Source organism: Rhincodon typus, chromosome 17, assembly GCF_021869965.1.
Source record: "Rhincodon typus isolate 14 chromosome 17, sRhiTyp1.1, whole genome shotgun sequence".
NCBI lineage: Eukaryota > Metazoa > Chordata > Chondrichthyes > Orectolobiformes > Rhincodontidae > Rhincodon > Rhincodon typus.
This window is the reverse complement of record NC_063348.1, coordinates 967,348-991,893: the sequence shown is the minus strand read 5'-3', so window position 1 is coordinate 991,893 and position 24,546 is coordinate 967,348. Positions and strand designations below refer to the sequence as shown.

The window sequence follows — 24,546 nt, the reverse complement described above, 5'->3', positions numbered from 1 at the left end:
GCCTACCATGGGGAACCTTATCAAACGCCTTACTTAAATCCATGTATACCATATCCACTGCTCTATCTTCATTCACGTGTTTGGTCACCTCTTCAAAGAATTCAATAAGGTTTGTGAGGCATGATCTATCCCTCACAAATCCATGCTGACTATCACGAATCAAACTGTGCCTTTCCAAGTGATCATAAATCCTATCTCTCAGAGTCCTTTCCAATAATTTGCCCACCACTGATGTAAGACTAACTGGCCTGTAATTTCCGGGGTTATCCCTATTCCCTTTTTTGAACGAGGGAATGACGTTTGCCTCTCTCCAATCTTTCGGCACTATACCCTTGGACAGTGAGGACGAAAAGATCATCGCCAAAGGCCCTGCAATCTCTTCCCTTGCTTCCCATAGAATCCTTGGATAAATCCCATCAGGCCCGGGGGACTTATCTACCTTCAACTTCCTCAAAATTCCTAGCACATCTTCCTTACTAACATCGACCTCCTCTAGCCTACCAGCCTGTTTCACACTGTCCTCCTCTCCAACTAGGTCCCTCTATTCATTAAGGACCTCTCCTATCTGTTTAGGCTCTGTACACAAATTCCCTTTACTGCATCTACCCCTATCAACATCCAGGGGTTTACATTGACCAGAAACTGGACCCACCACATAATACAGTGGCTACGAGAGCAGGTCAGAGGCTGGGAATACCGCAGTGAGTAACTCACCTCCTGATTCCCTAGAGTCTGTCCATCATCAATAAGGCACAGGTCAGGCGTATAATGGAACCACATCCACAAACATCCTATCCCTCCATCAACAACGTTCAGTAGCAGCAGTGTGTACTGTATCTACAAGATGCATTGCAGAAATTCACCCAAAAATCCTCAGACAGCGCCATACAAACCCATGACCACTTCTAGAAACACAAGGGCAGCAGATACACGGGAGCACCACTCACCATCCTTACTTGGAAATATATTGTCATTCCTTCAGTGTCATTGGTTGAAAATCCTGGAATTCCCTGTCTAACAGCATTGTGGATCAACTGATAGCACATGGACAGCAGCGGTTCAAAAGAGCAGCTCACCACCACCTTCTCAAGGGCAACTAGGCATTGGCAATAAATGCTGGGCCCAGACAGTGATGCCCATGTCTTGTGCACAAATAAAAATTAAAATCTCCCACTGGTCCCCTGATCCTGGAGGCAAACTCCCACTCAGTCCATAAATCCAACCTGATGCCGGGGGAGGGATGACTGAGGAAGCTAGTTCCCTTCCTAGAAACATTGAAACTAGGAGCAGGAGTAGGCCATTCAGCCCTTTGAGCCTGCTCCACCATTCAGTATGATCGTGGACGGTCATCCAACTTAGTAGCCTTTTCTTGTTTTCTCGCCCTTATCCTTTGGCCCTAATAACTATATATAACTCCAGCTTGAAAACATTCAATGTATTGGCCTCAATCTCTTTTTGTGCCTGAGAATTCCCATCACTCACGGGGTGAAGACATTTCTCCTTATCTTTAGACTGGGATCCCTGGGTCTGGACTCCTCGATCATTGGGAATATCTTTCCTGTGTTCACTGTGTCTCGTCCTGTTGTAATTCTGTAGGTCTCAATGAGATTGCCCCCTTCATTCTTTTAAATTCCAGTGAATATAGTGGTAACTGATTCAGTCTCTCCTCATACATCAGTCCTGCCCTCCCCTCCCTGAAGTGAGGTCCTCTCTAAAGAATCCCTTTCTTCTCACAGGGATGTGAAGGTGGAGGAAGGGCCAAAGATTGATGTTTGGGAGATTCTCCAGAATGCTCCGCCCTCTCAGTATGAGAAGATAGCTTTCCAGTATGGAATCACAGACCTGCGTGGGATGCTCAAGCGTCTGAAACGAATGAGGAAGGATGAGAAGAAAGGCACAGGTTTGAGGAGGGGAATGTGAAGGAGAGGGTGCCGAAGCAGTGGGGGAAGGGATTGGGGTGGTGATGGGGAGGCATTTCATAATGTTTCCACACATTCCTGTTTTCTCTGTATGGCCCCAACCAGCCTTCCTGACCAAGTTAGCTGGGGCCTACCAGGTGGACAAGAGCCAGAAGCTGAAGCTGATGGTGGAAGTGGCCAATCCAGATGCAGAGGTGAAGTGGCTGAAGAATGGCCAAGAGCTGCATCCCAGTGGCAGGTCAGCAGGATTGGGGTGGGGGGGAGGGGTTAACAACTGGACGTAGACCCAATGGGGGTCAGCAACTGTATATAAACCCCCACTGGGGGCAACAACAGTACACAAACTCCCGCTAGGCATACAACTGTACATAAACCCCATGGTGGGGCAACAAGTGAAATAAACCCCAGGGTGGGATTCCGTGTGGGGAGGGGATGGTGGAAGTTTGGTGGCGGTGGATCACTGTCCATTACCTCTGGGGCCATGAACTGTCTGTCGACCTGGGGCAGGGTCCTGTTTTGTGGGAGTGAGGGCAATTGAGCAGAATGAAGAGGGGTGAGGGTGAGTAAGTAAAAGGAGAGTTAGTGAGTGGTGGGAGGGAGTTAGTCAATGAGGGAGAGTGAGTGAGGAAGAGTGACTTGGGTTGTGAGTGAGGGGAGTGAGTGATTGAGGCAGTGAGTGAGGAGGAGTGAATTAGTGAGGGCAGAGTGAGGGCAGTGAGTGAGTGAAGGCAGATGGTCATCACAGGTTGAAGGAGTAACAGTAACAGTAGTGTCTGTGATGCAGTGCTGAGTGGAAGGAGGATGCCACATTGGAATCAGCCTGCAGTGAGATGTCTGGGAGGGACCTTCTGGGGCAGGAAGGCAGATTGGGATTGGCCAGTATTGGTCACTGTGTGAGGGGTCACACTGAGGGATGGGGAACTGCAACTGTTTAATTCCTGTTGTCCTCCTAATCTCTGACTCTGTCTCTGTCTCTCTCTTACTCTGTGTCTCTGTCCCTTGGTCATGGATTCACTTGTTCATCATCCAATTGACCGGCTCCAAACTGATAACAAACACAGCAAGTACGAGAATATTGTCATCTCAATCAGCACCAGTAAAATCCTGGGCCAGGGGTAAACCCTGTTTGGGGGTAATCTCAGGGTGATGGTATTCGTGGGGCATGGGACGGATATGTAGCTGGAGGTGGGAGTTGAGATATTAGTAAATGATGTGGGGGCAATATTTGTGGGTCGGTTTGGAAGCATTTACAAGTGGAGGTGTTTGTGGGTGGGGATATTTATGGATGAAACGGGGCATTTGTGGGTGGGATATATGCAGGTAACATGACGTTATTTGCAGGTGATGTGGGGATATTTGAGAGTAGCATATTTGTGGATAATGTGGGGGTACTTGTGTATGACATGGGGGCATTTGAGGGCAGGGGTTTTTGCAAGGTTGTTGAAGGTGGTGGGGTATTTGTGGGTGGGAGTGTGCTGGGGCACAGGGTGGTTAACAGGTTTGGTTTGTGTTATCAGGTTTATCTTTGAGAACATTGGTTACAAGCGGATGCTGACGATTAACCACTGCTCACTGGCTGATGATGCAGCTTATCAGTGTGTGCTGGGAGACGAGAAGACTATCACAGAGCTCTTTGTCAGAGGTACTGTCAGAGACCCCGACACTGCGCCCCCCCCCCCAAACACCCCAACCAATACCACCACCACTGCCTGCCCCAAATCACCCCAAGCCTGACCTCATCTTGACCTTCACCCTGACCCAAACCTGACCCCATCATGGATGTCAATCCTGACTCCAAACAAACCCAGAGCCTTTATGCCCCTGCCCCTGACCCCCAACCTGACCCCTGTCAGAAACCCTCTCCATGATCCCGCCCTTGCCACAGCCCTGACCCTGACCTACATCCTGAGGGTGTAAGCCCTCACTTAAAGGGAAGATGCCTTCACTGAGGAGGACGGTCCATCATTCTGTCAGAGGGACCCTCAATGAGGGGGAAAGGCCGTCTGTAAGGGGTCGATGCCCTCATTGATATGGAGGGGCCTTCATTGATGGCGAGGAGCTGTTACTGAGGTGAAGGGCCCTCACTGGTGAGAGTAGCTGTGTGTCCATTACTTACTGACTGTTCTTTTCCATGACAGAGCCCCCGGTGCTGATCACTCACTCCCTTGAGGATCAGGTGGTAATGGTGGGCCAGAGAGTGGAGTTTGAGCTCGAGGTGTCTGAGGAAGGGGCTCTTGTCAAGTGGTAAGAGGCGCACTAAATCCAGATATTGCAAGCCCTGCAAGACAAACAAGACACCCAAGTGTTACAAATCCATCTCACAGCTGGACATTATAAAACCACCTCACTGTAGTGAGAGCACTCATGTTGGACATTACTAACCCATCACACTATAGTGTGGGCAATACATATACCACTGTGTCAGCTATTACTAACCCATCGCACTGTAGCAAGTGCACGACAGCTAGACATTTAAAAACCGAAAGAACTGTGGTGCTGTAAATCAGGAACAAAAACAGAAGTTGCTGGAAAGCTTAGCAGGCCTGGCAGCATCTGTGAAGGAAAAGGCAGAGTTAACGTTTCGGGTCCGGTGACCCAGGGGGTTCTGAGGAAGGGTCGTCGGACGCGAAACGTTAACTCTGTTTGTTTTTGTTACAGCTAGACATTTACTCGTTTCACTGTCTTGTGGCACTTCCAATTTGTGTTCCCTGGCCTTGTGATTGTTCCCTTTAGTTGCCTTGAATTCCTTGTAAAATTGGCTTGGACCTAGTTTTCCTCAGTCTCCAGTGATGCTATTCCCTTTGTTCCTTTGACTACCTATTGGTGGTGGCAGTGTAGGGACAAAGGCGTGCAGGAGATTGGAGGCTTATGTGACGTTGTTGTGACTTCTTATTTTGTATGCAGGGAACGGAACGGCCAGGAGCTGAGACGGGAGGAGACTTTCAAATACCGGTTCAAAAAAGATGGCAAAAAACATGTTCTGTTCATCAACGAGGCCACCAAAGAGGATGCTGGTCACTACACTGCCAAAACCAATGGAGACCAGTCTGTGGCTGAGCTCCTGGTCCAAGGTAACAGGAGGAAGAGGCAGGGGGTGCTGGATCCAAGACAACCACTCCATCAGCTTCTCCTTGTACTGTCTCAAACTGGCCCTTCTTCCATCATCTATGGATGAGCATAGATTGGCAACTCCTGAGTAAATAGGTCCTCTTGAACTGACGTGGACTGTCAGTCCTGGTAACTTATGAACAGGTCCTGGATTGGGACAATGTAGATCAGACCTGCAGCCACCCCTGCCCCTTTACTGATGTTCCCAACTTCTAATGCAGTGTCTCCGACTTATGTAGTGTCGGGTTAGTCACAGTCCAGATCTACAGACCCAACCCAGGAATTTGGGCTTTGAACCATATTGTAAATCATTAGATCTACAAAACCGTAATAGGGAGAAGCTGTTCCTTTTTGGAAAAGGAACAAGAACAAGACAGCATAAATTTAAAGTGATGTGCAAAAAAGCAAGAGTGATGTGAAAGAGGATTTTTCATTCAGTAAGAAGTTAGGGTCTAAAATACACCATCTGGAAATGTGGTGGAGGGAGGTTTAACTGAGTCATTCAAGAAGGTATTAGATGATTATTTGGATTGAAATGTGAAACTCCTTCATAGTAAGAGGGTACATTTCAGTGAGCCGTAAAAGGGAGCTGGAATTGAAGATTGTCAGGTAAAACTGGAATCAAACAAAGCAACAATAGTTTAGGTGGGGAATACACATGTTCTCACAGTGACCACAGGGAAGCATTCCAAAAATGGGATTTTCTGAATGAATTAGGATATAAGCCAAAATATCCGCTAACATCCAGAAACAGGAGCAGCATCACGCTTTTGAATTAACCCATAGGCTGTGGTAGAGGCAACATACTGATTGCAAACACAAGTCCAAACAAGCTGGCACTTACAAAAGTCTGCCCACACCTGGAAAGTCAAAGGATTTGGACTGGTGTTAGTGCTGGAATTCAGTCTGAGAGTGAGATTTAACCTGGGACCAAGGCAGGAATAACCCAACACAAATGGAGCAGATTGTAAGGTTTCCTGAAGACCTGGATGCAGTGCCACAAGACATTTAATGACATCACAAGGTCAGTTAATGCATCTTCAAGTGACCTATCCTTATTAAACCTTACACACTGTTCAATACACCACAGCTCAACCGAACAACAACATATTAAGCAGATCGCAAATCTGACATTTATATCCTACATCTCATAACTGGACAAGTTAGATCCCAGAATGAAATCTGACTTGATGGATCTTTTTATTAAATTTAACTGAAGGTCTCTCACAGAAGTACAAGCATACAGATCTGCAGTTTTGGTTTTAACAAAACAAAAATAAAATAAACCAAACCAAGCTATCAAAGATTGAAAACTTGAAAGATTTAAAAACACAGCAAAACAAAATCCCATCACTTGGCATTTTGATTAATTGTAAAGAAATTCCTTCCCTATCAAAACTATAGGTTTGACTTTATAGCTTCTTCTGAGTGCCGGTCCTGTGAGCTGTGATGTCTTTTCTCTTAAGCACTCACACAACTGAGAGCTTAGACTTTCTCAGTCTTTTGATAACCTGCAGAGTTCTAACCAAATACTCCTGGCCTGGAAGGCTCTCAAACGACACTCTTTCACTCAGGTAACTGCACTTCTGCCTGGTTTGTTGAGGAAATCCTTTAAGTCAGGGCAGAATTTTTCAGCGATGTCACACCACACCCTTCAGTAGATTTCAACGACTTTAAACAATGCTAGAAACCATGACACAATTCCACCATTGCAGCAAAAGGCAGTAGCAAGTTTCTGGGCTGGTGAGATTGACCTATGACAGGACACTGGCCCTATATTTTCTAGAGTTTTGAAGAATGGGAGGTGATTTCGTTGAAGCTTATTAAGTCCTAACTGGGCTTGACAGGGTAGATACAGGAAAAATGTTTCCTCCTGAATGAAGGGGATGGGGGGGTGTGGGGCCTAGAATCTGGGGACAGAGGCTCAGAATGAGAGGCAAGCTGTTTGGGACTGAGACGCGGAGGAATTTCTTCTCTCAGAAGGGTCTGAATCTTTGCACTCTTTGCCACAGACGGCTGTGGACGTCAGTCATTGTGTGTTCAAGTCCGATGTCAGTTGACTTCTAGATGTGAAAGATCTCAGCGGATCTGGGGATGGTGCAGGAAAATGGTGCAGAGGGAGAAGGTGAGCAGTGATTCCCATCGAATGGTGGAGTGAGTTCACAGGGCTGAATGACCTTTTCCTGTTCTGATTTCGATAATGGACAGGAAATTCATTTATGTAAGTACAAATGTACTTTCAGTGTGTAATAAGGGTCCTTGTGGACTGCTGAATGCGTGTTCAGCCATGTAGGGTTCAGAGCTGGACAATGTCAAGCTCCAAAATGACAACCCTCCTGAACTACATACTTCCAGCTGTAACCCCCCTACATGAAGATGAATATCGGAGCCAAAAATGGCATCTGGCACAGCTAACACCAGACACAGACGTGACTGTCTGAGGCCTCTCCAGGAGAACAATGACACTTGGGCACAAGGTAGTGAGGAGTTGAATTTCACTGCCATTAAGGTTAAAATGAGACAAAAAGACGTTTCTGAAAATCATTGTCTTCATTATAGCTGAATGGAGAATGTACAAAGGAGACCTAACAAAGAGGAAAGTGTCTGAGAATAGATTAATGGCTCACATAATGAGGAACAAAGATCATTTAATATCTTAAGAATATTTGGAAGAGTAGGTGGCTCTGACAGGAAGCAAGTCCCTTGCATCTGTCTTCACGGGACAAGGGGATGCTGCCCACATGAAGTGGAGTAATGAAATAAGAGCTGATAAAAATCAATCAACTTAGATCTATTAGAATAGCAATCGTCAAAACGAAACATTGCAGATAGGCTGCCTCTGAGCTGAGTGAGGACAGTAAGGATGGTGAAACTGCATGGGCTCTAACCTTCCTTGTATGTTCACTACAGAACAGACTTGTTAACAAATTATAGTCATGGGATTAAAGGGACTGTGGTAGCAGGGATTCTGGATGAACTGTGGGCTAGGAGACAAAGTTTCAGGGTGAAGGGTTGATTTTCAGACTGCAGGGAAGTATACAGTGATGTTCCTGTAAGATCAGCACTGGGACCACTGCTCTTTGTGATATATATGAATGAGCTTGACTTGGTTATACTCTCACGTGTTCTCCTGTTCCTGCAGAGAAACAGCTGGAGGTTTATCAGGATATTGCAGATCTGACAGTGAAGGCTGAGGAACAGGCTGTCTTCAAGTGTGAAGTGTCTGATGAGGAAGTCAAAGGGACGTGGCTTAAGAATGGTGTGGAAGTTGTTCCCAGTGACAGAATGCAAATCACACACATTGGCAGGTAAATCATTGTGGATATGTCAGAGCTCAGAACAAGAGTGGCTGGCATTGGTGTCTGGTCAGTTCAGTGTCTGGTCTTGTGAGTTTGGCATCTGGTGGGTTAATTACATTTTGCCTTCAAATCTTGTTTCTGGCGGTTTCCCTACTATTGAAGTAAAACTGACTGATCCGTAATTACTGGGTTTATCCTTACAACATTTCTTGAACAAGGGTGTAATGTTTATATTTCTCCAGTCCTCTGGCACCTCCCTTGAGTTTAGGGAAGACTGAAAGATAATGACCAGTGCCTATGTAGTCCCCATTCTCACTTCTTCCCTTAATATCCTCGGGCATATCTTGTCTGGTCATAGAATCATAGAGTCATACAGCACAGAAATAGACCCAAACTAAACTAATCCCACTTGCCTGCATTTTACCCGTATCCCTCTAAACCTTTCCTATTTCTGTATGTCTAAATGTCTTTTAAATGTTGTAACTGTACCTGCATCCACCATTTCTTCTGGCAGTACTTTCCACATATGAACCATCCTCTGTGTGAAGAAGTTGCCCCTCAAGTCCCTTTAAATTTTTCCTCTCAAAAATATGCCCTGTTGTTTTGAACTCCCCTACACTAGGGAAAGTACCTTTGTTATTCACGTTACCTATGCCCCTTATGATTTTATAAACCTCTATAAATTTATCCCTCAATCTACCACGCTCCAGTGAAAAACGTCCTGGCCTATCCAGCCTCTCCTTATAACTCAAACCATCCAATTTCAGCAACATCCTGGTAAATGTTTTCTGCACCCTCTCCAATTTAATAATATCCTTCCTGTAGCAGGATGACTAGAACTGTACACAATACTCCAAAAATGGCCTCACCAATGTCCTGTACAACTGCAACATGATGTCCCAACTCCTAAAATCAGTGGTCTGAGCAATGAAGGCAGGCGTGTAGAATGCCCTCTTCACCATCATGTCTACCTGTGATGCAACTTTCAAAGAACTGTGCACCTGAACTCTGGGTCTCTCTGTTCAACAGCACTCTCCAGGGCGCTACCATTCACTGTATAAGTCCTGCCCTTGTTTGTCTTACCAAAAATACAACATCCTGCATTTATCTAAATTAAACTTTATCTGCCACTTTCAGCCCATTGGCCCAATTGATCAAGATCCCTTTGTAATCTTAGATAACCTTCTTCACTGCCCACTATACCACTAATTTTGGTGTCATCTGCAAACTTATTAACCATGCTTCCTAAATTCTCATCCAAGTTTACATAAATGACAAACAACAAAGGACCCAGCACTGATCCCTGTGGAATACCACTGGTTACAGGTCTCCAGTCTGAAAAATAACCCTCCACCACCACCCTTTGTCTCCTACTGGCAAGCCAATTTTGTATCCAGTTGGCAAGCTCTCCTTGAATTCCATGTGGTCTAACTTTACTAATTAGTCTACCATGCGGAACCTTGTCAAAGGCTTTACTAAAGTCATATAGACAACTTCTACCACTCTGCCCTCGCTATCTTTATTGTCACATCCTTAAAAATCTCAATCAAATTTGTGAGACACAATTTCCGACACATAAAGCGATGCTGACTATCCCTAATCAGTCCATGCCTCTCCAAATGCATGGAAGTCCTATCTCTCAAAATCCCTTCCAAAAACTTATCCACCACTGGTGTCACACTTACTGGTCTACAGTTCCTAGGCTTCTCCTTGCAGCCTTTCTTATTAGCCACCCTCCAGTCTTCCAGCACTTCACCTGTGGCTGTAAATGATACAAATACTTCTGCTAGGGTTCCCATAATTTCTTCCCTGGCTTCCCATAATGTCCTGGGATTCACCTGATCAGGTTCTGGAGATTTATCCAACCTTGTGTTTTTTAAGACCTCCAGTACCTCCTCTTTTAGTAATATGGTGCTGGTATTTATAAACTTCAAGAAAGACCATCCAAGACTATCTCACATTTCTGAACATTTCTAGTGTCTGAACTTCCATCCCAGTCATCATGACCTGGGTGGGATCTTCATGAGTAAAGACAAACACCAAGTATTAAATTAGTACCTCAGCCATGCTGCAGTGTAAATCTGTTTTCTGGTCTCTACTCCTATCGGCCTTACTCCTCCTTATCAGCCTTTAACTATTTATTCGCCTAAAGAAGACTATGGGATTCTCTTTTATGTCAGCTGCCTGTCTCCTTTCATGCTCTCACTTCACTTATTTTATTTGTTTTGTCACATCATCTCTGACCATTCTATAATCAATTTGGTTTCAATTGTACTTTCTACCTGACACCTATTCTAACCACCCCAACTTCTTAGTTTTTAAATTAATTTCTATCTCCTTTAGTAAAGAATTTAGCAAAGCTTTTGAAAAGGTCCCACATGGGAGACTGATTAAGAAGGTTAAAACATATGGAAGTGAGGGAAACACGGCGAAAGTGATCAGAAACTGGCTTAGTAATAGGATACAAAGGGTAGTGGTAGAAGGCTGTTTGAGTGACTGGAGACTGGTGTTCAGTGCTGTACCACAAGGATCAGTACTGAGACCCCTACTGTATATTATATACATAAATGATAAAGATGAAAATGTGGGGAAAATTAAGCAAATTTGCAGATGACACCAAGATTGATTGAGTGGTTAATAACAAAGAAGATGGCTGTAGCTTACAGGAAAATGTGTTGGTCAAATGGGTAGACCAGGTGAATAACGCTGATAAACACAAGGTGATGCACCTTTGAATAGTACAACTAGATTCAAGAACAGCTTCCTCCCCACTGTTATCAGACTTTTGAACAGACCTCTCAAATGTTAATTCTGATTTCTGTCCCTGCACCTTCTCTGTGGCAGTAACATGGTATTCTGCAGTCTATTCTGCTACCTTGATGCATTTTGTATGGTATGATCTACCTGTATAGCACGCAAAATAACACTTTTCACCATATGTCAGTATTTGTGACAACAATAATTCAGTCAATCAAATTTGGAACAAGAAACTAGATGAAGGAGTATTTAATGAATAGCAGGACACTGGGTAGCCTATAGGAACAGAGGGATTTTGGAGTAATTATTCATAGATCCCTGAAGTTGGCAAAGCACATGAGTAGAATAGTTAAGAAGGCATTTGGGACATGTGCTTTCATGGGGACATGATTGAGGTGTCTAAGACTATGAGGGTATGGACAGATGTGAGTAGGGAGCAGCTGTTCCCCTTGGTTGGGGGTCAGTCACAAGGGGAGCCCTGTCTTTTCCTTGCAAGGGAATATACCTCAACTCTATCTAAACCATTTCTTCTTTCATGGTAGCCCATCATTCAGCTACTACTTTTTCTGCCAATTTTTGATTCCAGTTTATTCAACCAAGATCCATTTTAACTTCATTGAGGTTGGCCTCCTGCAGACAGCATTTCTTACACTGAATCATTCATTTTTATTTTCCATAGTCTCCCTAAATCTTTTGGTACAATGATCACTGTCCCCTGCTTCTTGATCTATTTGGCCCACCTCAATCCCAAGAACACGGTTTAGCAGTTTTTAGTTTTATTCACTCATGGGATGTGGGCTTTGCTAGCTAGCCAGCATTTGTTGCCCATCCCTAGTTGCTATTGAGAAGGTGGTAGTGAGCTGCCTTCTTGAACTGCTGCAATCCATCTGCTGTATGTAGACACACAATTCTGTCAGGGTGGGAATTCCAGGATTTTGACCCAGCAAAAATGAAGAAACAATGACATATTTCCAATTCAGGATGGTGAGTGGCTTAGAGGGGAACTTGCAGGGGATGGTGTTCCCAAGTATCTGCTGCCCTTGTCCTCCTAGATTGAAATGATCATGGGTTTGAAAGATGCTGACTCCTTAGAACATCTTCAGTAAATTTCTGCACTGCTTCTTGTAGATAGTACCCACTGCTGCTGCTGAGCATTGCTGGTACAGGGAGAGGATGTTGTGGATATAGGGCTGCTTTTTCCTGGATGATATCAATCCCAGTTTGTTCAGTAACCCTTTGTTGACAGGATTAAAACTGTTCTGTCTCCTTAGCAACCTCCCTTTTCCCATCTACCCTTGTAGCCTCCGATCAACACCCTCACACCCGTCTATCATCCTCCTCCTCCTCTCCTACCCTTCTAACACACTCGTCTCCCTCACACCCCTCCAATGCCCTTCTCCTCCCCCTCCACACTCCTCTTGAAGCCTCCTACCCATCCCTCACCAGCAGCCTCCTTCTCCATCCTAAACCACCCCCCCACCAACCTACCATGCCCTCTAACCCCGGTCCTCTCTCCTGCACCATCTTTCCAGCCACGCATTCGTCCACCTTACCCTCCTAATTCTATAGGCCTGCCTGAATGGTATAGATTGGAATTAAAATCCCATATCAGAATCTAAACTCACTTAATTTCAAAAATATGGCAATAGGAAACTACTATCTGTGTTAAAGGTGCCTGGCAATCACCCAGATTTTAATTCATGTCTTCCACAGAGGAAAATTTATCCTTTTCCATCCTGGGCTATGTGTACCTCCATGCCCACTGCAATCTGGTTAACTCTTTAATGGCCAGTTGTATTGAAGGTGGCACTTAACCACCACCTTTCCAGGGCATTTTGTGATGAGCAATAAATGCTAGCCCAGCCAGCGACTGCCACTTCTGGCAGAGAAGAACTTCAGAAATGAAATCACATTAAATTCATTTGTGAGCATATTACCACTGATTTGTCATTTTCCCCATGAACAGATTTGACTAGTTTACATTCTCTGTTTCATCTCACTGCAGTCACACATACTAATTCTCCAACTGTTGCATTTCTCTTGCATTCAAACATTACATTGAATTAATCACATTCTGATTGTTATTGGATAGATATTCACCCCACTGTTAACAACATCTGGCTCTTGGCCTATGACTCTATCCAACATATCATGGCCCCCTAATGGTCACACTAGATAAGCTTGCCTCCTTTCTGACATGTGCTTGTTGCAATCTACAGGATTGTGAAAATTCCCCTTTCAAATCATTCTGCGTTTACTGCCTGCTTGTCCAATCCCTGCATTTATACAAAACAAACACAGAGAATGATGGAGAAAGTCTGAAAATCTGGCAGCATCTGTGGAGAGAGAAATAGAGTTAATGTTTCAAGTCTGATGTGAGTCTTCATGATCCGTGCATTTATACAATCTACCTCCTCTCAGCTACTGCTTGGACAAGGCTTCAGACACAGCTCCTGCACATTAGTCTTAAAGCCTACTTTTTATTTCTTAATTCCACCCATTAATAACGCATTGCTGTGTTTCCCTCTCATTTTTTCCTCCCTTTTTCTTTCATCCTGAATCACCAAGACTCCTCCATTGCATCTGCGTTTCCCCATAGATTTGCAGTTTGTTATATTATTTTCAGACTCTCTCACTGTTATGTTTGCATTCCTCAGAATCCACAAACTAGTGATTGATAATGTGAGACCTGAAGATGAAGGCGATTACACCTTTGTACCTGAGGGCTTTGCCTTCAACCTCTCAGCCAAGCTGAACTTTCTGGGTAAGCGACTGAGCCAGATGGATTTCGGGGAATTGTCACTGCAGTGAATCCTGAGTGACAGTGCATATTGCAGTAGCATTGGAACGAAGGACATCCGCTGACAGTGCTGGTCTTGTCTGGGGTCAAATGGTATCGGTTCAATCCTCATGATTCCAAGCTAATCACTAGTTTTGTTGCTTGATTTTGAGGTGTTAATTGGGGAGTTAATCAAATAATATTAAATGGGCTTCATCATTGTCTTTTAACAAATTAATTGGGGTGGAGGGGCATTAGAATTGATCAATTTGGGCAGACAATGGCTGTTTGTGACATATGTGTCATTTTCCTGTAATCTGTGTCAATCAGGGCGATCTTGTAGCTCAGTGGTAGTGTCCTTACCTCTTGACTGGGAGGCCTGGGTTACAGTCCCATCTGCTCCAGAGGTGTATACTAACATCTCTGAGCAGGATGATTCAGAAAGTATCTATCTATCAGAACAATTGAGACTTGTGGGGCAGCAGGTAGTGTCTCTGCCTCAGAACTAGGGGTTCTGAGTATTAATCACCCTTTCATGATACTGTGTTGCCAAACTAACTTGTAAATCCTTCTGACATAAGCCAATTGCAGATTCATACTTTGTCTGTCTGCTGTATCGAGGGGTGGGAAATTTCTAAGCGAAGAGAGTTTTGCAAGTTTTTATTACTTTACTTTAAAGCTGTTTCATTCTCTCTTCCCCACCTTTTTTCTCTCGTTGTTCATCACACCAGAGGTTAAAATTGACTACGTGCCCCGGCAAGGTATGCATTTTGAACTCAATACGTAACATGACAGCTGCAGGGCTGAGTCTGTGGAGCAGTGGGGCCAGGGGAACCTGCGGGACCAGGGACAGGGGAACTGCGGGACTGGGAATGCTGAAGGGGTGGAGCTGCAGTGTTGGGTTTGGGGGGTTGGGGGAGCTGCAGGGATGGGGGTGTACTGCGAGGATGGGGATGGGGGACATGCAGGGATGGGGATGGGGGAGCTTCAGGGATGGGGATGAGGGAGCTTCAGGGATGGGGATGGGGGATCTGCAGGGATGGGGACGGGGAATCTGTGGGGATGGGGATGGGGAGTCTGCGGGGATGGGGTGGGGGATCCTGTGGGGATGGTGGAGCTGCAGAGCTGGGGTGGGGGTGCTGTGGGGCTGGGGTTGGGAAGCTGCAGGAATGGGGGTGTGGTGTGGGGATGGGGATCCTGCGGGGATGGGGGTGCTACAGGAATGGGGATTGGGCATCTCTGGGGCTAGGGATGGGATCCTGTAGGACTTTTAAGCCAGTATGTTTCTACACTCCACAGATCCCCCCAAAATCCACCTGGACTGTTTTGGCAGAATTCCTGATGCCACAATCATTGTTGTGGCTGGGAACAAGCTACGGCTGGATGTGCCCATCACTGGAGACCCAGACCCTACTGTCATCTGGACTAAGGCTGACCAGGTGGGATCAGGGAGAGGGTGGGTAATGGATAGATCTCCCAGTGGGGAAAAAGTTGGAGGATCAAAATCTACGTTCTGAGTCAGTTGATGATAGACTACACCCCCAACCACCTACCCATACACACACGCCCATACACAGTGATATACACTGCACTACACTCGCTCACAGACACACGCTTACAGCAATATATATGGCACACAGACATTTACATGATGCGCACAGTCATATACACTGTACACAGTAAAACCTGTTACATAGTGATGTACACTGTACGCACATTGTACACATTAATGCAGCGTATGTGTGCTACAAATATTTTACTGTGTACTGAGTGTATAGTAATGTGTTGTATATGCATTATAGTGTTATACAGTGTACTGTAATACACTATGATGTACAAAATATTACTGTATTGTAAAACACACTCCAGTGTACTGTAATAGATATTTGTGTCATACCTGAATTATATTTACTATTTTACCTGACAAGTGTATTCATATCTCCTGCAGTCTACAGCTTTCTTCATTATCAACCATGCACCCTATTTTTATATCTTTTACAAGCTTCTTCATCATACTCCTACATTTAAGTCCAATTCATTAACACATACCACAAACAGCAGAGGAGTCAGTACTAGGCCCTATGGAACCCCACTAGAAACAGCGTTCCAATCACAAAACGACCATCAAACATTATTCTTTGCTCCCTCCAATGAGCCAGTTTTGGATCCAACTTGTCACTTTGCCTTGGATTCCACCTTTTTTCTTGCCCCACTCATTGGTAATCTCTCATCGCCATGTTGAGGCACTGGGATGAGAAGTGAAATTGACACGTGTTCATAATTAATGTCCGAGTCTGATGTGAGGTTACCACTTGGGAACCACAAGCACCCACTGACTGAACCATCATTGTTTCTGTGCTTGAAGCAAGCAGTTTGGTTTAGCCTGGTGAACTCCAGGAGATGGGATGCTGTTGTAGGCGCCAAAGCAAGGAGGCTGGATGGCTTCAGGTGAATGTCCGAGATGTCAGAGTGTAACTCTGACTGTGTTGCTGTGGACAGGTGATCACAGAGCTGGATGGACGTGTCTACATTGAGAAACACCCTGACCACTGCGTGTTCATTGTGGAGGGAGCAGAGCGATGTGATCAAGGTGTCTACACCGTGCTAGTGAAGAACCCAGCAGGGGAAGATCGAGCTGATATTACTGTCAAAGTGGTTGGTGAGTACATGAGATTCGAACCAGAGCCTGGAGGCAGTCATTGGATGATGTCATCGTCTTAATGTTTTACTGGATAAGTCAGATGCCAACATGAAACCTGGCTTGATAGATCATAAGTTTAACTTTCGCAGTTGGATACCGTGGTGATCAATTATTGAACATTTTCACACACAGTTGCCAATGTCCTTTAACAATAGAACACAAGTTTATTACATAAAAGAAATAAAAAATGAGCCATACATAGATAAAGAAACGTTTTGAAAGATCTTAACATAAACAGTAAAACAAAGTTTCAACCTTTACCCCAGATATATTCTTTACAAATACTCAATCTCAATAAGTGGAGTGTCATAAAACATAGAAAGCACAAGACAGGAATGAGCCCTTCACCAACAATGTTGTGCCGAACATGACACCAAATTACACTAACCGCTGCTGCCGGCCCTTGGTCCATATTCCTCCATTTCGTGCACATTCATGTGTTTATCTAAATAAAGTCCCTTAAATGCCCCTATCGTATCTACCTCCACCACCACCCTTGGCAACGCGTTCCACACTCCTACCACACTGTTTGTAAAAAAACTCGCCCCTCACATCTCCTTTGAACTTTCCGTCTCTCACCTTAAATGCTTGGTCCCAGTTTTAGACATTTCATCTCTGGGAAAAAGATTCTGACTGTCAACACTATCTATACATCTCATAATTTTATAGACTTCTGTCAAGTCTCCCCTCAGCCTCCACTGCTCCAGTGAAAACAACCTGTGTTTTTCTAGCCTCCAATACCCTTTAATCCAGGCAGGTTCATCTCTTCTTCACCCTCTCCATAGCCTCCACATCCTTCCTATAGTGTGGCAACCATTACAGTGTCACTCCTATCTTCACTCTTTAATTTCTTCCTTAACTGACTCTTTCTAGGTTTGATAGCCTAGAGACCTCTTTCTAGCATAGATAGCTTGAAAACCTCTGCATACACCCTCACAGCTTGAACCAAACTAGTTTGAACAAACTACCCTGCCTTGTTGGTGGGGTGAAATTGTTCTCCTGAACTGAACCTGGTTCTGAATAGAATTCAAAGAAACCTGGCCTGTTTTCTTAAACTTCAGCAACTCACATCACGAATATCCTACTAGGCACTTAAGTCACATGCCTTCTTAGAAATGATGTCTTTTACCCAAATCTATTTTACCTAGATTTTAAAATGCAAATTAGGTCACACTGATCTAAGGTGATTAAATTCATCACTGAGTGCAGTAACTCAGACTAGTTCCTGATAACAGAACTCTCCCTCACATACACACATCATCCCAAACGCCACTGTCAAACTACAAATAACAGTGAACCACATAAGGAGGTATTAGGGTCAGCTGATCAGAAGCTTGGCCAAAGCTTGGGGAAGGTGAAGTAGAGCCTTGGAGAGTTTAGAGAGAGAGTTCCAGAGCTTCGGGCCCAAGCAGCTGATGGCATGGCCACAGACAAAGAAGCGATTAAAATCAGGAATGTGCAAGAGGCCAGAGTAGGAAGAGGGCAGAGATCTTGGAGAGATGTTGTAGGCCTGGAGATGATCACGGAGATGGTTGATAATCTAATGGGTTGGGCCACAGCTGTAGGAGGAGAACAGACATGAGGGAAGGATGAAGCAGGAAATGGAAGCACCCGGGAAGCAACACACCATCCTGGATTCCTGTCTGCGGCCACAGAATCTCCTGTCTGTCCCCCTAACTATCGAGTCTCCTATCACTAAAATCCTGTTTACCTTTACCCTTTCCCACTGTGCCCGTAATGTCGTAATGCCACTGACCTGGCTACTGCTGCTTTCCCCTGAACAGTCATTCCCTCCCAACAGTACCCAAAACGGTATACTTGTTTTCGAGGGGAATGGCCACAGGGGATTCCTGCACTCTCTGCATACTCCCTCTGCCTTTCCTGGAGGTCACCCAGCTACCCTCTGCCTGCACCTTAGGTGTGACTACCTCACTAAAGACGACCCTCAGGGCATTGAGTACAGAAGTTGGGAAGTTATGTTGCAGTTGTACAGGATATTGGTGAGACTTGGAGATCAATTTTGGTCACCTTGGTATAGGAAGGATGTTATTAAACTGGAAAGAGTGCAGAAGAAATTTACAAGGATGTTGGCAAGACCAAAGGGACTGAGTTATAGGGAGAGGTTGAACAAGTTAGGACTTTTTTCTTTAGAGTGTAGGAGACTGAGGGGCTATCTTATAAAAGTATATAAGATCATGAGAGGCATGGATAAGGTCAATGTACTCAGTCTTTTTCCCAGAGTTGGGGAATTGAGGACTAGAGGGTATTAGTTTAAGAGGGGAAAGAATACATGGGAATCTGAGGGGCAACCTTTTTACACAGAGGATGGGATACATATGGAATGAGCTGCCAGAAGTGGTTGAGGTGGGTACGTTAACATGTAAAAGGCATTTGGACAAATACATGGATAGGAAGGTTTAGAAGGATATGAAGCAAGTGCAGGGAAATGGGGTTAGCATGGATTGACATTTTAGTTGGCATGGGCCCGTTTGGGCCAAAGGGCCTATCTCCCTGCTGTAGGACTCTATGTCTCTAAGAGGTAAGTAGGGAACGAGAAGGAGAGTGGACAATATTAGGAGACAGGGTGAAGACCAGTGTCTTTCTTACACACATGCCATTACTTTCCAAAATCCCTCTCCTACTTGCTGCAGGACAGCATCCTCAAACTCTGACAGCCCACACCATAAGGTGGTGTGTGAATCCTCAGCATACTGTCCTAATCTTCCCAAAGGCTGAAACATACCGCTGTCACTGTCACTGGGTCAAAATCCTAGAATTCCTTCTTGAACAGCACTGTGGATCTACCTACAGCACATGGACTGCAGCAGTTCAAGAAGGCAGCTCACCACCACTTTCTCAAGGAGTAATTAGGGACAGCTTTGGCATCTCATAATTCCCAGAAAAGAGAATTATTTTTATTGTAATATATCCTGTTATGCTGCTGCAAAACAAAGTAGAAATCAAAATAAATAAATTTATATTAATTTACATCTTTTGTACATAACTTTGCTTATCTTGAATTTAATTCACTGGGAAACTAGGAATCTGTTCATTATCCATGAGAGATCTTAACATTCATAATAAAATTAATGTTCACCAGAACTGTGAGATCATTACTGATCCTGATAGGACCCTACAGCGACAGATTCCTGTGTTGAGAACCTGCTCCCAACCCCCAGCTCATTTCTGTCGAATACTCACTGTAGGAGCGTATTCCAAAAACTCAAGAGGCAAGCAGGATGCAGGCAAGTGGAAGATATTTATTCAAGCAGAAATAATGCAGGGAGAGGGCCAAAGAATCTTACCCAAATCTGGTCTTGGCGTGAGAAAGCAATTTTTCCCTTAATCTTTGGCTTAGATTGGAAGAGAGATCAATGACACAATCTGATTTTACAAAGAAGTACGGCATTTTTATACACTTTGTGTTACAATAATCAAATACAATATAGTCACTGTTCTTCCCCATAATCCAAGCATCCAGTCCCATAGGACACCTAATCAATGATGGGCATTGCTGGGGACAGCCCCAGGTTCTCATAATCTCATGGTGTTCACTAGTCATTGTAATCTCTGGGCCTTGGGATCTTTCTATGCATCTTATTAATTTGCATTCCACAAGTTATTAGTTATGTTCCTTCTGGTCTGTGCTAGACTTTCTTATCTCTATCCTAGACTTTCTTACCTCTAAAGGCTGCTTGAATTCTGTTATTCATAGTATTATGTGTGCCGCCTTTATAAAATTTAATCATTCCATTTATATTTCCCACTGTACCGAATGTATATATATATATATATAAAAACAAAAGACAGTTTTACCTAATTGCTATATGATTAATTCCTGTTAAGGTTAGTTATAAAGTGTCCAGTTATACAGCTACTTTTACTGCTAGCACTTTGTAGCTAATGAGTTGGACGAATCTGTCTCGTTCAGGGTATATACGGTATGTCCCAAATCCAATTAATCCTCACCTCCGGGTTTAAGTGCTTTTTCCCCTACTGCTTGTGTTATATTCTGGTTATACGTTGAAACTTACTTCTGTGATTATCTGAATAATTCTTTAACTAAGGCTATTTCTTAATACTGTAGGTAAGAAGCTAATTACTACAAAATGTCTTTGGCTGTTGTTTTTTTTGCAGCTGTTTAGGGAGTTAATCTGATGGGTTCATGAGCTAAGATTTACACCCCTGGTGCTATGTCTTTAGTGGGACAACATCCTTTCATTAGTGAGACTACAAGTCATTTGTCTGTTCTTAGGCATCCTCTTGTCAGAACTGACTAAGATGATGGGTTGCAGGGCCTTCGTACGACCTTGGGTTGCTCTGTTTCAAAGTGCTAATATGTTTGACTTTAAATGTAAGAGCAGACTGCCCCAGTTTGTTTAGTTTAGTCCTTACCGGCCATTTTGTGTCTTTCAAACATGGGTCGTTTTGGTGTAAGCAGGTACGGGTGACCCCTACACTCACCACCCACATCACCTGGTGCAGACACACAGCTCAGCAACAGAGAGATCCTGCTGTCTGACAGAATACAGTCTCCCTCACCTCTTAAACCCCATCCCCTCACCTCATACCCACCGCCTCACACTCTATCACTCCCTCACAGCCCACCCTCTCACACTGCTCCCTGTCACACTGCCCCAAACAGGGAATAAAGGCTGATTGCTGTGATTGTTCAGTTGACTCTCTGTGCCCTCTCCTCAGATGTCCCAGATCCCCCTGATGCTCCGCGAGTCCTCAGTGTTGGTGAGGACTGCTGTACGATCCAATGGGAGCCCCCAGCATTTGATGGAGGTCAACCTGTGCTGGGTAAGAGTGAGACTTGGTCTGAACGTTGCAGGCAAGATAGTGAAGACATGGACAAGTTACTGTCTTCCTCTTTCCACCTGCTTTCTCTCTCCCCCTCTTCCCCTTCTCTCTCCCTCTATCTGTCCTCTTAATTTCAATCACTCCACTATTTATTCCTCTGTTTCTTATTCTCTTTTATGAACAATCATCCTCTATTTCCTTCGCCTCCTTTTAGCTTTCTTCCTATCCTTCCTCTCTTTATTTGCTCTCTTCCCTATCCATTGGCACGTCCTCACTCTACCCCCTTTTATTGGTTTATTCCTCTTTGTTTCTCTCTGTCTCTCTCTCTCTTTCTGTCTCTTCCACTTTCCGGCTGTGTCTCTCCATCCATCTGTCTAATTGTGTTTGTCAGTCTCTTTGTCTCTGTCTCTCTCTCTGTCTCTGTGTGTCTCTCTATCTCTCTCCCTCTCTCTCTCCCCCACAACACTTAGCCACTGTTGTCCCCACGTCCCCACTCTCCTTTTCCTCCCTCACTAATGGGATGGGATCACCTCTCTCTTTCTGTCTATACGTGCAGGATACGTGCTGGAAAGGAAGAAGAAGAACAGTTATCGGTGGATGAGGCTGAACTTTGACCTGTGGAAGGAGACGACATACGAGGCGAAGCGAATGATTGAAGGGGTTGTCTATGAGATGAGAGTCTATGCTGTCAACTCGATTGGCATGTCGCGGCACAGCCAGGCATCCAGACCCTTCGTACCAATTGGTAAGAGTCAGACCAGGAGATGGCCGGATGCCAGGCATGGGCAGCAACATGGGGGCAGCAAGCTGCCAGGAACCCAGGCAGTGTTACCTGTAAATGCACTGGTGTCTCTCAGTCCCCCCTGTCTCAGGGAGATACAGTATCTGTACACTGACTGGTGTCTCTCAGGGAGATACAGTATCTGTACACTGACTGGTGTCTCTCAGGGAGATACAGTATCTGTACACTGACTGGTGTCTCTCAGTCCCCTCTCTCTCAGGGGGATACAGTATCTGTATACTGACTGGTGTTTCTCAGTCCCCTCTCTCTCAGGGGGATACAGTATCTGTATACTGACTGGTGTTTCTCAGTCCCCTCTCTCTCAGGGGGATACAGTATCTGTATACTGACTGGTGTCTCTCAGTCCCTGTCTCACTCAGGGAGATATCTGTACACTGACTGGTGTTTCACAGATCCAGATCTCGATCTCTCCCCCTGTCTGACACCACCCTCTCCCCCCCCCCCCCCCCCCCCCCCCCCCCCCCCCCCCCCCCCCCCCCCCCCCCCCCGCCCTCTCTATCTCTCTCTCTCTCTCTTCACCCCCAACACCCAACACCACCACCCCTTCCCTCAGAGATAACTGTACACTGACTGGAGTCTGTCAGTGCTCTCTCTGTCTCTCAGGGAGATACCTGTACTCTGACCAGTGTTTCTCTCTCTCTGAGAGATAATTGTACACTGACTGACTGGTCTCTCTCTCTCTCTCTCGCTCTTTCTCTCTCTCTCAGGGAGGTATCTGTACACTGACTGGTGTGTCTAAACTGAATATTTGTTGTATGTAAGTTTGATAGCCCAACGTGATAATCTGAAACATTGCTATCTCACCCAAAGTCTGGTATTAACTGGTTTCTTCCTTGCAGCTCCCACTAGTGAGCCCACTAATCTGACTGTGGAGAATGTAAGTGACACAACCATCTCTCTTAAGTGGAGAGCTCCAGAGAAGGTGGGAGCAGCTGGATTGGATGGATACCTGGTGGAGTATTGTAAGGAGGGATGTGAGTATCTGCCCATCACTGTGTACATATGTTGTTCCAACCTGAGGCTGTATACGCACACTGTTCACTATTAGATCATGTTATTCTACAGAGCTGTGTACGCTCTGACAATGATTGGGTGTAGATTTGATATTCCTGATAGAAGGTAGCTGTACAGTATCTGAACGTGAAAAGTTGCAGTGTTCCTGTTCAGAATTGCAGGCACTGAATCTGCATGTTTAATGACACTGACATAGTAGGAACTGCAGATGCTGGAGAATCTGAGATAACAAGGTGTAGAGCTGGATGAACACAGCAGGCCAAGCAGCATCAGAGGAGCAGGAAGGCTGACGTGTCAGGCCTAGACCCTTCGGCGTTCATCCAGCTCTATACCTTATTATGCCATGGATAATGACACTGTCAGTAATAGTGACCCAGACTGAAAGTAGCTATGATAACTTAGACAATCACAACACAGCCTCAATGTGCAAATGATTTGCAAGGAACTGATTTACACAGGGTTCTACACAATAGTACTATGGTCACTTACAGCAAAACGCCCCATTTGCACCCTGCATGTCAGTGTAATGCTGCTTTAATTCTCAATTTACAAGGAGGAGGTGATGACCTAGTGCTGTTATCACTGGACTGTTAATCCAGAGACCCAGGTAATGTTCTGGGGGCCTGGGTTTGAATCCCACCATGGCAGATAGTGCAATGTGAATTCAATAAAAACCTGGAATTATGAATCTAATGCTAAAACCATTGTTGGTTATTGGGAAAAAACCCCATCTAGTTCATTAAAGGGACTGCAACAGTTTGCTGCCACTCTACATATCCATCCTGCAAACATTTTCCCCACCTCATTTCTTCATCTCTCTTACTCTCTCTCACTCACTCACTATCTCAAGGTGTCTAACCTTCTTTCTCCCTGACTTATCACTCACACCTGTCTCCATCTCTCTAACTTCCTCTCTCTTTTTCCATCTGTGTATATCTGCTTCCTCTGTCCCCTGTCTTGTGCCAATACTTGTCTATGCTTCCTTCCTCACTTCCTGTTTCTTCTCCATCTTCCTCTTTGCTTCTCCTCCTCAGCAAATGACTGGCTACCTGCTCAGCAAGGACTCACTGATCGTAACTCCATCCTTATCCGTGACCTGCCCACGGGGGAGAGGATGCATTTCCGAGTGAGAGCCATCAACATGGCAGGACCGAGTGCTGCAGCCTCACTGAGCCAGGCTGTCACCATCCGGGAAATAGTCCGTGAGTATCAGTCTGGAGCTCTGTTCTCTCTCTAACTCAAACACAAACACACACACACATATACACACACTTATACATACACATACACACACTTATACATACACAGAAACACGCACATATACATACACAGAAACACGCACATATACATACACAGAAACA

The 24,546-nt window shown here is 44.9% G+C and overlaps 1 protein-coding gene across 1 annotated transcript in view; it reads left to right on the top strand.

The window, feature by feature from the left end:
- The window catches only part of mybpc3 (myosin binding protein C3), a 64,947-nt gene that overhangs the window by 15,789 nt on the left and 24,612 nt on the right, over positions 1–24,546 (top strand). Inside the window, exons 7-21 of the mRNA XM_048607273.1 lie at positions 1,737–1,900; positions 2,025–2,157; positions 2,484–2,486; positions 3,437–3,561; positions 4,058–4,163; positions 4,824–4,990; positions 8,170–8,335; positions 13,741–13,847; positions 14,594–14,623; positions 15,162–15,301; positions 16,362–16,521; positions 21,265–21,369; positions 21,926–22,114; positions 23,011–23,145; positions 24,220–24,387. Of these exons, the coding sequence (XP_048463230.1) occupies positions 1,737–1,900; positions 2,025–2,157; positions 2,484–2,486; positions 3,437–3,561; positions 4,058–4,163; positions 4,824–4,990; positions 8,170–8,335; positions 13,741–13,847; positions 14,594–14,623; positions 15,162–15,301; positions 16,362–16,521; positions 21,265–21,369; positions 21,926–22,114; positions 23,011–23,145; positions 24,220–24,387 (1,898 nt within the window). The remainder of the gene's footprint in view (positions 1–1,736; positions 1,901–2,024; positions 2,158–2,483; positions 2,487–3,436; positions 3,562–4,057; positions 4,164–4,823; positions 4,991–8,169; positions 8,336–13,740; positions 13,848–14,593; positions 14,624–15,161; positions 15,302–16,361; positions 16,522–21,264; positions 21,370–21,925; positions 22,115–23,010; positions 23,146–24,219; positions 24,388–24,546) is intronic.